This window comes from Fundulus heteroclitus, chromosome 21, assembly GCF_011125445.2.
Source record: "Fundulus heteroclitus isolate FHET01 chromosome 21, MU-UCD_Fhet_4.1, whole genome shotgun sequence".
Lineage (NCBI taxonomy): Eukaryota > Metazoa > Chordata > Actinopteri > Cyprinodontiformes > Fundulidae > Fundulus > Fundulus heteroclitus.
The window spans coordinates 28,657,206-28,671,611 of record NC_046381.1 but is presented as its reverse complement, the minus strand read 5'-3'; the positions used below and the strand labels follow the sequence as shown (position 1 = coordinate 28,671,611).

At 45.3% G+C, this 14,406-nt stretch overlaps 2 protein-coding genes across 7 annotated transcripts in view; both read right to left on the bottom strand.

Annotated features, from left to right (window-relative positions):
- si:ch211-276f18.2 (glucose-fructose oxidoreductase domain-containing protein 1) overlaps positions 1-8,660 on the bottom strand; it is a 34,694-nt gene extending 26,034 nt beyond the window's left edge. Inside the window, exon 1 of the mRNA XM_012871197.3 lies at positions 7,565-8,660. Coding sequence (XP_012726651.2) covers positions 7,565-7,817 — 253 coding nt within the window. The 5' untranslated portion in view covers positions 7,818-8,660. The remainder of the gene's footprint in view (positions 1-7,564) is intronic.
- A 3,061-nt stretch (positions 8,661-11,721) lies between these two features.
- slc12a7b (solute carrier family 12 member 7b) overlaps positions 11,722-14,406 on the bottom strand; it is a 76,178-nt gene continuing 73,493 nt past the window's right edge. For all 6 annotated transcript variants that reach the window (XM_012871178.3, XM_012871177.3, XM_012871180.3 and 3 more), the window contains one exon: positions 11,722-13,931. In XM_012871178.3, coding sequence (XP_012726632.2) covers positions 13,840-13,931 — 92 coding nt within the window. In that variant the 3' untranslated portion in view covers positions 11,722-13,839. The remainder of the gene's footprint in view (positions 13,932-14,406) is intronic.

Sequence of the window (14,406 nt, the reverse complement as noted above, 5' to 3'; positions counted from 1 at the left end):
CCATTCTCTCTTTTCTCTGTGTGCACAAACATTGTTGTAGTAAAACTAATCTGCTTTCATTCACATCATCTCCCATAAAGGGTGTTTTCATTCCCTAGCTGTTTTTCCACCGAAACTCCAAGCATTTAAATACATAGGATTATATATATATATATATATATATATATATATATATATATATATATATATATATATATTTTTTTTTTTTTTTTTACCCGGGCGAAATGCATCTCGGGTAATTTGTCTGCTTTCTGTTCCCACTGCCCTGAAACGCAGCAGAAAACATATTCATGGGGACACGTTGGGGAATGAGTGAAGAAAACTGCGCTACACCTCCGGTCCAGCTGGAGGCGGTAATAAGAAATCGTAAACCTTAAAATACGAATCTGGTTTAAAGTAGACTTCTGTCACCTAACAACCATGACAGCGTGAAGCATAAAGCTGTGAAGATGGAAAAATGGAGCCCAAACCTCTGCACCTTTTTTTTTGTTTTGTTTATTCAGTCCTTGAGGAAGTCCAGCAGTTGTACCATTATTGCAGGCATGTGTTAAAGATTAATTCATTACTCATTTACAAACTCTTTCTTCTGCTCTGCAGTAAGAGATTAAAGTTAAATAAAGCTATCGTGTTATGGTGCTTAAATAGTGACTAGACCTAAATTAAATTTATTTGCCGATAAATTGTATAAATTGGGCCTAAAAGGTAATATTTTTATGTTACTGTACTGTCTTTATGCTTGAATGGAGATAAGGCCGGCCTCCAAAAATGTACAATACCATCGTTTGGTCCAACTAAACAAACTTTGCTCAGTCAACTTTATGTTTGAATAAACAAATGTTCCGTGGCAGGTTTCATTTTTAACCTTTTCATGGTGTGGCTCAATAAAAGTCAGTGTTTTGTCAGAGATCAAAACGTGTACTCATCTGTTTAAAAAGGGGGGACATTATGTTGATGCTGGAGACATTCAGGCTGCACTGTGAACCTTCCGTGATGGTGAACATATCTGCTCCGTTATTGTATATTTACTTTTTTTGCTTTTTGGTTATATTTAAAAGTTTCTGATTACCAGAAAAATCTCAGTATCAGGCAAAGTTACTTCCATACTTTGACTAGGCCACAAGGCTAAAACCCATACTCCACAGCCCAGGTGTATTTTAGCTTGAGCTCCTTTACAGATCCATGGACATTCTCCTTTAGGATCTTCTGGTGGAAAGAAGAATTCCTAGTTCCATCAATTACAGCAAGTTATCCCTCTTCAAGGGATTTCTTGATTCTCTAGGTCAGACACTAATTGAGCCTAGGTGTGAAAATTAACCCCACTGAACTCCGCAAGGCGATTGCTTTCTCAGACTGAGTCAAGCTGATTGGGAAAGCTTTTTTCCCTTAAATTCAAATGTTTGATTTTCTCTGTAGGTTGTGAGATTTATTTGATCTCTGCTAAATGTGCAACAATTGGAAGCTTTTTCAATAAGATGTTGAACTTTGGCTGTAAACCACCCTACAAGTTCATTACTAAGTCTGAATATTGTGATGTTGTGGTGCATAATGTACTGTTAAATATAATTTAAATAATAGTATGATGCAATGCCACATAACGGGGAATGTTTGTCTTATAGCCCCTCAGAGTCAGAAGTAAGATACAGCACCAAGTATCAGACATGACCCCACAAGTCCTGAGGGGGCAGGTAGGAGTTCTCATTTTGTGAATATTATAATTATATAATTAATACTATAATTAATACTATAATTAACATAAGTTAATTATAGTATAATAATGAGTGCGGTGCTGCTCTGTAGTGCCCTGAGATGTTATGATTCAGCACTACATCCATCAAACTGACCCAAATTTACCAGATGGCTTTGTAACAAGGGGTGATTTCATTTGCCCTGAAAATTATCATCATTTTCAAAATCAGGGTGAGCGATATAGACTGTAAATTTTATCACGATATATTGTGGTAATGTGTGATAACGATAAAAGTGGTACGAGTATACACAGCTTCTTGCAGTCTCTTTCAGGTAGCTTTGCGGCTGTGACTGCATGTCAATTATTGCCCAATAAGCATGAATACTGTCCTTAAAGATGTTTAAAAATGTAACATATATTAAAACAAAATTCGAAATATGTTTCATTAGGGCTCAAGTTACATTAAGAAGTGTGACTTTTCTTATTACCAAACTGTAACGTAGTAACAGCATTTAATTATATTTTGGAATTTATTGATATTTATTAATGCTCTCAATAAACCAACAGCGGAGAAAACAGCAAAAATAACAATCCTGACAATACTGGCAGTTTTGGGGCTATTCGGACACCGCTAGTAGGGTTTTGTCGTTGTCATAATAAATTCAAATTCTTATCATGATAAAAAAGTTTTTAAGATAACGATAAAACGATACGATGAAGGCCCAGCCCTATTTCAAAATGTGATTTAGTGTCAGAAGCAGAGCCAGTAGGGATCAGTGGATTGCTCCCGTTTGTCTGGAAGCAACAGGCGAGCTGTTGGAACAGAGTGTGTGAAAAACAAGCGTTGGTTCTAATGTGGCTGCTTTCTATACCCAAACAATAGTGACCTGTTATATGCATTTTATATATTTAAAAAGTAAGATAGCAAATACACAAAGCCCACAAGTGAAAGGGAATAGGAAGAAATATAATCTAAATCTACATATGCTTGTAATAATAATAGGTCGCTATCTTAAGTGGGCCGGTCTGAGGCCTGAGACTTCCTGGGCTGAAAATGAGTCCCAGTCCGGTCCTGTCTGCAGGGACACTCATCCTGCTACTACAACTGATTCTGAGTCAGTACTACCGTCTGTATTTACCATTTCCACGTCATGTCACAACAGAACCTGGTGCATTTGGCAGTCAGATACTGAGCAGCCTTAGGCGGAGGCTCAGGTGTCGCCAGCCGCCTTAAAAAGTCACTTCCTGCTGCTGGAGGACTCAGGCGGTCACACAGAGTTGAGCTGCAGGGTTTCTCTCCCACCACATCCTGCCTCCGCCGCCTCAACACAGGCGCACAGAGACGCAGGGGAGAGCACCTACGCTCTGCAGCGGCTTGCATTTCACTGCCGCTCTCACGTTGCGGGCCAGCATCAGGCCCAGAGACTGCTGCAGGAACAACAGCCCAGTGTATAATATCTGCCGTCACCAGCTAATCCAGCAGTCTGTAGCCCGGTTCCTTCAGTCGTGCTGAAGGACACTTAGTCACCTGAAATATTCTGATTCCCCAAAGCGTTCAGCCACATTTCACACCCCGGCCTGCCTAAAAACGCTAGCCCTTCCCTGAAGCGCATTTTCTATGCTCAGACGCCCAGAACTTTCCTCCACTTACTGGAGCATTAAAGCTGCATGGCATCCATGTCCAAGCGAGGACACTTGAGGAGATTTTCACGGCCGTGGCGACGCTCATAAGAGGAAGCACTGCAGACCTAGAAGTTATCAAAGCAGAACATCTGGGTGATCGTTTCCCCTGCTGTGCACCACATGTTTACTTTAACTGGACACGCACTGGTCTCCTTCTACTGGAGAGGAGAAACAATAGTTGTCGGTTTCTGAAGACTTCACATCATCTGCTCAGGCCTTGATGAAACGTGCAGCAGGGTTCCAGCCCCACAGTCACGTCTTCACAGCCACTTCCTGCGCAGCTGATTGGAGGCGCAGCGAAAAAAAACAAGGTAACACCAGCGGGGGCGAGTCACTTTGCCGTTTCCTACCACGGCAGTTTAGGTTGCTTCGTTCGTGGCCAGTTGTTTTCATGGTGCAAAAAGGATCAGCACAGTGGCTTTCATGATGGCTACCAATCAACTGGTACTCATGTTAAGGATCTCTTTGTTCGTGCCTTCCACGGTCTACAGGGAGGATCATCAGTAGGAGCCCGATCAGAGTAGGGCTGGGCGATATGCACCAAAAAAGAATCTCAATATTTTTAGGCTGAAGCCCAAAATATATTTCTCAATATATTTTTCTTTCCATAAAGTAATTATAAAAATGTATCTCTGAACTAAAGCTTCAGCCCAAATGTCTCACAGGCACATTTTTTACCAAACAGCTGTAGATAAATATGAGACACAGCTGTAAAATAACCTGCTGGAATACATAAAAGTATAATCAGAACGCAATATAGACCATCTCGATATAGTCTCAACTTTTGTCTTTTTTTTTTTTTAAATCTCAATATTTTTAAAATCTCCATATGCTCCCCGGCCCTAAATAATGGGAAATATGTAAGAAAATGTAATTAATATTACTTATTGTTAAATAAATGATACATAAAACATGGGCATTTATGAATACATAATTGTAAAAAAGATTGGGTGTTTACAGGAGTGAAATGAAAGCAAATGGCAATGTTAAGGTCCAAAATGAAGTTATGAATTTAAAAAAAGTCAGATCATTTTTCCTCTCCACTGTCGCTACATGCATGCTAGAGATGAGGGATTGCTGCAAAATCAACGACACAACGGCAGCGACTGTCCCCTGTGGCTAAGCGCTCTTCAAGGAGTGAATGCTGCTTGTCAACGGCTCAATTCAATCTGCTGGGCTTCCTTAGATAGGAAACTTTTAACCAGCCTATCTGGGTGATTTGAATGAGTCGACTTTAACGTGCCGTAAGATGACACGAGTTGTTTTAAAAATACCTGACTTGAATTAAATAATCATTATAGAGAAATAAAAAGATTTTTCTTCAGTAACTGTACCTAACTTCATAATTGTGACCGGTTCCTAAGTTACCTATCAAAGTATGGCACGCTGTTAAAAAGGGCTGTTGCTGCACACTGCTGATCAGCAGGCTGAAAGAAGGTACTACCACGTCTCTTTGGATACACAAAGTCAGCTAAACTAGAATTGAATTGTAGGACAAAATTTTTTTGCTTCCTTCCATGTAAAAAAACAAACAACCTAAATATAAGTAACAATAAATAAAAGCTATAACTAACATGATCATAACTGTAATAATCAACGTTTTCTTGCAGTAGAGACACAATCACGTCTTGCTTCTCTGTCTCAGTCAGAGGTGTAGATGGCGTCCGGCAGTTTGGGTTAACCTTTCGACCCAAACACCAGGACGGGACACCGCAGTGTTCTCTGAAGGTTTCCCTCTGAGCATCTCAGGCCGGCCCAGTTAGACTGAACAAGGCGTTCTTCTAATCCAGTGGCTCAGCACAAACGTAGCCAGGTCGGACATTTCCGCTGAGCTAGGGCTGACTTCAAACACCCCAATCTAGAAAGTGGTCTGAAGCAGAGAAACTGGATCTTTTGTTTTTAAGCCCTGTGAAATCACACCTTAACAAACTGGGTCTGAGGGTCCCCTCAGGCCATCAAGGCCCTGTCCTAGAAGGCCGATCGCTGTCAGTGTGTGTGTGTGTGTGTGTGTGTGTGTGTGTGTGTGTGTGTTTCAGACAGCGTGACGTCCTCTGTCCTACTCCTGCTCTGCAGAGATAAAGGCCCGGGTGACAGCCGACGCCTGAGGAATGCAGTTGTAGCAGGAGAAGGAAACCTGGATGTAGGAGGAGGGATGCGGCCCAACCAGACCGACTGGTTGGTCGAGCCGACGTCGAGTAAAACCAGAACGACTGCTGCCACGTTTTTACTGACCCCGATCAGTGCTTTTCCGTTTTCCACAATTACACGACAAACCTGACTTTCTCCCCGTGTGTCCCGGGTCGCGGCGGCAGCCCAGAATCAGGTTCTGTTGCCTTGGAAAGACAAGGCGGAGGACCTGAGGCGGCACAAGGTGAAGCAGAAGGACGAAGACGCGTCATGGAGCTTGAAGCCAAGCTAACAGACTAATCTACTGATCCAAAGTGACATTTCTGTGAGCCAGAAGCCTGATGATGTTTATGGAGGTGAGCCGGCCTCCCCTCTCACAACCTGCTTGGGGCAGGAAGTTAGTCTTTGCAGCTGAACGCAGCAAACGACCGACCGGCAGCTCCCAGCGGTCCGCCCCGTGCTGCGCTGACGCCACAGGCTGAAGGTCCGGCCGCTGTCTGCTGCTCATCTCCCGGCGGTCAGCTGATAGAGATCAATCCCATGTCAGAGCAGGAGCACGAGGCCGCCGCTGTTTTCCACAGGCGGGACAGGAGGAGGCTCTCCCTGCCGCGGCTGCTCGGTCAGCTGCGCAGTCATCCGCCAAAGCGTTTGTTTCACAGCGCGTTCGAGCCCCAAACCCTCAACACTCAAACGGTTGTGAAGCCAGATGTGCTCCACCTGTGTTCTGAATTGGCCCAAATGATCACACGCCGGTCCGTATTGGTCTGCCCAGCGGAGAGCAAACAGGACTGGACCAGGACCGGGCTGATGAGGAAGAGGCGAGGGTGGGAAGGAACAGGCGGCGCTCAAACAATGAGGAAACAAGCTAAGAGGAAAGAGCAGAAGAATGGCATGCAGGCCAAGCTTAGCCGAGCTGAGGTCACGGGGACGTGGTATGGATCAGATGCTGCTTATGTAGAAGGCTCTTCGACACCTTCTAATGCTCAGCTGAAGGGCGTCCTGGGCCCTCCTCCTTCTGTCACACACACACAACCAAACACACCCAATCCCCCGCTCAGGTCTATTCTGCAAAAGTGCTAGATGGTGAAGGTTTATAAACATATAGATGAATAAATTAGATACGTACAGATTTTACTGATATGTATGAGGCATCTTTAAGAATCTCCTTTTCTCAAATATAGACCAAAGATTATTAGATCCGTTTTAAAGCATCTGTAAGTCGTTCAGATTTGATCTGCCCGTATCAGGTGGTTTTTCCACATAATCTCAATCTAAACTGGGATCAGCCAGTCATCTGACGGCTGTCGGCACCAACGTCCGTGCCGTCAGCCTCCCCCCGAGCACGGCGCCATGTCTTCCCTGCAGCGCCTCCACTGTGCCCACCACAGCAAGCGTCCAACGCTATCGACCAGGCACGCACAAAGGACGCTCCCCCAGCCGCCCGCCCGCCCCCTCAGGCCATGCTGCCCTGGGAGGAGAGCCACGGCACCCGGAAACAAAACAAAAAAACCTGCAACTGCTCCGAGGACACATCAGTTTGAAATGAACAGCAGGGTCAGTGAAGAGAACAAGATCAGAGCATCGGTCAGTGTCGACGCCACCTTGGACTGAAACCCTCAGCGGGAGGAAAACTTTCATCTCCTCCTTTGGTCACTGAGGATGCTGCGCGCCACGTCCTCCCCGTTGTCCTAAGACATAATATGCGGGCCAGCCAATAGAAGCCGCGCTTTCAGCCACAGGGAGGACCTATGAGAGCTGGGCTCCGGCTGAGCCCTGCTGGCCAGCTGCAGCGGTGAATGAAGCCTGTGTGGAGAGGCTCCAGGGCCCCCGCCACCATTCATCTCACTGCCGCCCCACGGCTCCTGGATGTCAGCTCCAAAATAGGCTGCACTGCTCCACATCCTAACTAGATCAGCCTTCCGCTGTGCGTGCGTGCGTGCGTGCGTGTGTGTGTGTGTGTGTGTGTGTGTGTGTGTGTGTGCGTGTGTGTGTGTGTGTGTGTGAGGGGCCAGGTCCCATGTGATGAGTGAAGCAGAGGGGGGGCTCAGGGCCGCAGCATCCACTCACCCAGCGTCTTGACGGCGATCTGCCGCGTCAGAGGCGGCGGCAGGTTGATGCACACCAGATCCACGTCCTGGTGCAGCAGCACGTCGTCGATCCGGTTGGTGTAGAAGGGTACGTTCATCTCCTTGGCCAGCTCCTCCGCCTCCTCCTGCGTCCGGCCCCACAGCGCCTTCACGGCGAAGCCTTCGTTCTTCAGCAGCGGGATGATCACCCGGGTGGTCAGGCTGGTGCCGAAAACGCCGACGCCGGGAAGCATGGCTCCGCTTGATTCGCGTCACTCCGGTTCAGGTGCCCTTTTTTTCCGAGCTGATCCGCCTGAGGCCGGACGCCGAGGCGGCAGCTGCCTGCCAGCCGATCGGGGGGGAGGGAGCGGCGGCAGAGGCGGTCAGGTTGGTCATCCACCTGCAGCCGCGCACCCGCCGCGATGCATTCTCCCGTCGCTGCCGCTCTGGCCGGGCATGCGGGTCACTTTCCTCCAGAAAATCGTCCCTCCGCGGACGAGCAGGAGACCCGGTCGGTCGTCCCCGGAGTTCAGCAGGAAGATTTTAATGCACCGTTCTGGTCCTTATAGCCCGGCGATCAGCGCGATGACTGCGGAGAGGCAGCGAAGGGCATTCCAGCCTCCTCCACCGGGTTAGCGCTCCATCTACTAGCGGGCTCCTGCCTTCGGATCAGCGCTGCGGGGGGAAAGGAAGGGACGCCCCGGGAAGGAGCTTCATCCAGCGGCAGGTGGACCCAGACAGCGCCGTCCGTCAGTGCTGATGTTGCGGCTCAGACAGACCTGCGCCGCCGCCGCTGCTGCTGCTGCTCACACTGCAGCGCGACTCAAGCTGGCCGGAAACCCAGCGCGGCCCTTCACAATAAAAGTCGCTCCAAACGCTTCCGTCTCAGAGAATCCACCGCGGCCTTTAAAACGTGTTATTCGAGTCGTTTCGCTAACCAGTAGTGCCTGTTGTAGGGAAACAAAGCAGGCTGAGAGCCGGCAGACGCCGTGGAAGACCCGTGAAAAGCTTTTATTGAAATGCAGCGCTTCCGGTCTTCCTTCAGAAACTCCCCGGCTTTACACGGCGCTCTGCCGCCAGATTTAACCCCTCCGCGGCCGGGCACAGTTTGCCCTTCTATACATAGCGGCCACTACAGCGGACAGCTATTCAGCGGCCGTGTGAGGCTGTTGATGGACGTAAACTTGCATAAACAACTTGATGGGACTGACTCAACGCAGTGCCCCCTACTGGACAACCAGCGCAAGTGCAACAAAACAATCCTACCTACACTATATTGCCAAAAGCATTAGGTCACTTTCCTTTACAGTGATGAGTGTGTAAAGTTAACACACACATGCAACCTTCGTTGACGACCCATTTTTAACACAAAGGCTTTTTTAGGATAGTGTGTATGAAGGTAAATTTGAATCTAAAATATTTGTGAATTGTAACTGTGAATTTGAAGTCACAGAGAGAAATGCACAGCCTTTCCAGCTACAATAGCTTCAACTCCTCTAAGAAGGCTAGTGTTTGCAAGGTTTAGGTTGTTTATTTTTTATTTTATTTTTTTGAAATAGCTGATTATTCCTCCAGGAGATTATTTGCCTAGAAAATGATTGACATAAGATAACAGATGGGCAGAAACACCTCATAACAACTGTTAGGTGGAAGGGTTATGGGGTTTTTAGGCTTGTTATGCAGCCACCTGTATACCATACAGGGGCTGTACAGTGCCACATATATGTTGCACGTGCTTTGAAAAAAAAAAAAGTCTGTGTGACAAATTATAAACGAAGTGCTTGCACAACAGCTTTGCAAGCTAGAGGTGAAGCCATGTCGGGTCATTATGCTACATAGTGGTGGTAGTCTGTTGGGTGTTTCCTTTCAAGTGTTTCCTTATTAATGCAGTTAGCCTCAGATCATACAACAATTCCCACAATTCTCCTGTGTTTACGTCCACTGGGTAGACAGTGTGTGCATGCTCTCAGACAGTCCATGTCTCTGACAAAATGCATAAAATGGTTAATATAATAAAACAGAATTAAGATATCATGGGAAAGTCATGAGACAGCTGAATAGCCCAAGACTGAATCAGTGTTGTAAAGGAGTGAGTAAAAATTCCTTGTTGTCTCTGAGAATTGCTACTAAATGTCTGCTTGGAACTCATCTTCCTCATCTGAAGCTGGACCTTCTATATGGTTTCTGAACCACCAAGCAGGGGTGCCGTCACGAATTTTGGGCCCCATGACAAAAAAATCTAAATCATCTCGAGAGCTTTCTTTTTTTGCGCCCTGTCAATCAAGGACCCTTGGAATTGTCCTAAGTCCTGCTTTGCAGACTTAAAGTGTTAAAGTCTGCAAACCAATGGGTGTCGGCTTTGAATGCTACATCAGATGTCTCGTTTCATGTGATAAAAGGTTTTTCAAACCGTAGCTGACTCTGTGAGACGGGCTACAGCACCACATCCAACAGCTATGTCTGAAGTGAGGTGAATGGATTCTTAGGGAAAGTCCTGTGTATAATAAACAGAAATGCGTGAACTTTGGCTGTAATGCATGAAAACTTCACAGCCGGCTGCCCCCCCATGTCACTCCCAGCTCTGACTGCTGATGCAGTTTATTAGTTCAGCTGGTCAGTGCTGGACAGCTGAGTAGAGATTGGTAAATGGCATTTGGAAATTAATCTAAAAATGACATGATGGAGACCAACGTCCCCCTAGCTTATTTAGTCATCTCTTCATCTTTTTTGCCTCATGCAAACTGCTGTGTTGGTTTAGGCTGAAATATGAGGGAAGGTTGCCCTCTTGTGGGAGTTCTGCTGACAATATTTTGATTATTGCAGCTTTTTCGGCTTCTAATTATGACACTCTTGAAGGATATCTATCTATATATGTATATACTGTATATGTAAACGGCATTCATTTGCAAACAAAACTACTGGCCATGGCACTAAACGAGGAGATAGGAGGGTAATTAATGGACTCAATGAAAAATAAACCTGTGCAAAAATCATAAAGCAACATAAAAGCAAGGCTCTCACACTGAAACAGGCTCTTTTCAGTGTCCAGATTTATTTGGCTTATTTCCTCCTTTGTATTTATTTATTTTTTTCTTCATAGTAGGCACACCTGGTCTGGCGTTCTGTTAGCTGTGACATCATCCAGGGAAGACAGATCATCTGCTTTTACCATCTAACGTAGAACAGATTACTGGATCAACATGTGCTTCTGTGCTTGTTTGTCTCTCTTGTTGTGTCTCTGTCTTCTGTAACCCCCAGTCAGTCGAGGCAGATGACCGTTCATACTGAGCCTGGTTCTGCAGGAAGTTTTCCTACCTGTTAAAGGGGAGTTTTTCTTTGCACTGTCACTTCATGCATGCTCAGTATGAGGGATTGCAGCAAAGCCATCAACAATGCAGACGACTCTCCCTGTGGCTCTACGCTTCTCCAGGAGTGAATGCTGCTTGTCAGGACTTGATGCAGACTACTGGGTTTTCTTAGATAGGAAACTTTTTGACCAATCTGCATAATTTGATTGAATTTGATTGAAAGTGCCTTGAGATGACATGTATCATAAATTGGCGCTATATAAATAAAATTGAACTGAAACCTGTGATGGACCTTTCCAGGTGTACCCCGCTTCACCCAATTACCACTAGTAATAGGACATATGATTGATTTCAATTTCCTCCCAACCTCTAACTTCCCTTTACCTGTAAGGGGGTCATATTACAGAGAGACTGATGGGATGTGCCAAGGTACTCAGTATTGAGGCAAAGTGGTGAGCATGGCTGCCTTCACAGGTGATCTGGGTTCAGTTCCCAGCCGTCGTATTTCATTCTTGGGGAGTGGTGAAATGGAATTTAACCCCTTGGTTCATGTGTGTCGCAATGACAAATAAAGACCATTAAAGTCTTTATTGGTCGACTTAACTCATTAAAAGGTCTGTGCGCTTATACTGGTGGGCCAGTAGGTGTCAGTGTGTGGCAGACAAACTGAAGTCCAGTGAAGCATGTAGCAGCACCTGCATGTATACAAGATGTCCACCGTAGTGCCCAGTATGCATGAAGACTGCCACGTCTCCTTCAGTCTTCTGTTCAAGATCACTACATCTATTCACCACAGTCAGCACGTTAAAAAGAACAAAACCCTCTTTATTTATTCATCTTTACAACATTCAAACTTTTTAAAACAATGTGGGGTTTTTTTAATTTGAATTTTACATTTCATCTTTGGTTACTATAGATGTAAAACAAAGAGCAACATTGAACTTCATGTAGAAACAGAACTCAGACATCAGCTTCACGTCCAGAAGGTCTCTGGATCAGTTTCTTAGTGCTGTGCATGTTGTGTTTCCTTTAGGTTGGAACAAAAACACAAAAAATAGAAGAAAACAAAAGACAACTGCTGCTGTCTTCACACAAACTCTTCCTCTTTTTGTAAAATTCACACCTGTAAATAAACACTTAAAAGTAACAGATCAGGTATGATCAGGTAACAAACACTACGAAGAAAAACAACAACTATAAAGTTGGACAGGCATACATTAACACCAGAACACAACAGTAACGTACACATGTAGAACTGAAGTGAGGAGGTCCCATTCGCCTTCACAGAAGTGCAGGAAAAGGGGACTCCGTTCAACAAAATACTGCACGGCTAATGAGGAGCAGAAACTGTGGAGGTACACACGGCGAGGGCTTCCATCCTGCCTCCTCAGCGCCTCTGGAGCACACGTAACACGGGTGGAAATGCCCTTATTCATTCCAAATGGAGATTGCTTTGAAATAATCCTGCTAGAAACGATGAGCTCTGCTAAAGTGTATTTCTATCTTTAAATAAAATTGTCCAAATACTAAAAAAAAAAGGATCTGAGTGACATCAGTGCGGCCATGGTCGGAGCTGCATTAAGTAATCATACTTCCAGTTTCCTTGTGGTCATTTTGGCACTTTTTCCTCCTACAGAACAACTCGTCTATGCAGTCTGGGACTCAAAGCCAAAGAGTTTCGATGAATAAAACATCACACAGAAACATGACTAATAAAAAAAAAAAACGCATGTATGCCTTCTACTAGCTTCTGTTAACAATTTAGTGGTGTTGACAAAAACAATGTTGGCTTGAAAAATCAAGTGAAAGTGAATTAAGTGCTCGAAGAAAGGTTGTGCAAAGTTAACAGTGCTGTAACCAGAACAGTTTGGGGAGATTCACACAGAATCACAAAGCAGAAATCACTTCTTGTCTTTCTGCTTTTCTAAAATCAATGCTAAAAATCCTGAGGGCCACCTCATTCGGTTTTCTGTGCAAACCTTCTAGCCGATCCGTTTAAAATGTTACACTAATGCATACTGAAGAACAGCAATTTCATTTTAAAAAATTAACAAAAAAAAAATATAAATATATATTTGTTCCCAACCAAGCACTCCTGCAGAGACTCTAAACACACTAGCTCAACATTAGTTATGGCTATTCTCCCTATAAAAACAGAGAAACAAACAGCATTAGCGTAAATGTGACCGATGCACATTAAGCATCCTACTGGCTGGTCCTTTAACATGCTAAATACAGGAAGCCTGAACACCATGTTGGATCCAGGCATGAGAATGAAAGAACAATATTTAACCACAGTGTAAAAGCAGCTTCTAAACTAGTTCATTCTGATAAACCTTTTGACAAGTTGATGAAACTTTGCAAAAAGAAACTGTGTTGTCACCTCTTTAAATAATAATAATAAAAAAATCAGCACAAGGCTGATTTTCCTCTTTAAAGCCACTCTGCATCATGCCATCATGTAAGCTGTGTGCAGGTTTCTCCTCAGGTGCAGAGCTCAACGCACCGGGAGCAACGTGAACGGGCAACAAGGTTGGCATGAGCAACGCAGCCACTTCTTCTGTGCTGAGCTGCAGACGGTGACAGGCAGGAAGTGGACAACATAAACACGCCATGGAGCGGATGTGAAGATGGAACAGAAGAGAAGAGAACAGGGTGTTTCAGGTTAAACGACAGATATAAAGTGTCTCTATGCGCTAGCTCCCCTCTGCGGGGGTTCTGGTGCCCAGCGCGGGGCACACTGTGCTCACGCTGCCAGCCAGTCCATCAGCTTCCTGCCATCTCCTTCATCCCGACGTCGTTCAGTCCATCTGTCAGTCACAAGTGGCCCCGCTTTCCAGCAACCTCCGACCCTTCATAAAAAACAAATTGGGCTTTTTCTCTCAAAGCTGCCTGGAGACAGGTATCCATGGCAAGCCGCCCTTATGTGCAGTGATGGGCGTGAGAGTCTTCAAACTTCTTGCTTGTTTTAGGAGTAGATGGTGATGACTTCCCGGCCCCCTCCTCTCACTAGAAGAACGCGGTTGAGCCCCTCCAGGAGAACCTCCAGGAACTCCATGTCTACGAGGAGGACGGTTAAGGTCCAGACAGGAACAAGCTGCAGGGCTGACAGAACTAACCACATGGATGAGTAGAGGCTCATTGTTGAAGTCAGAAAATAACCTAACCTATGCAAGCCACAGTCCTGTAGAAATGCAGGCATGGTTGCTCCGTGACCGAGCAGGAGGAGGTCTCTACGAGACAAATCGAGTTTAACTGAAACGTAGCCGTCTACTGGACATATGGTGAAATTGTTCAATAAGCTACAGCTGAATACGCAGAGTTAGTAATCATGTCTTAACCAAACAGGTTCAGATTAAACTACAAACCTGAATAATAGACCTGAAAAAAAATTTAAGTGACCACAGCTCATAAAATTGTGGGAACAGATGTTTTTATTGGTTCAACCCCTACACCCTCATCCTCATTGGAGAACAGAGTAATTGTCTTTTCTCCTTCAGTGGGAGCTTCCTGCTGCTGTCTGGTCCATGTTTCA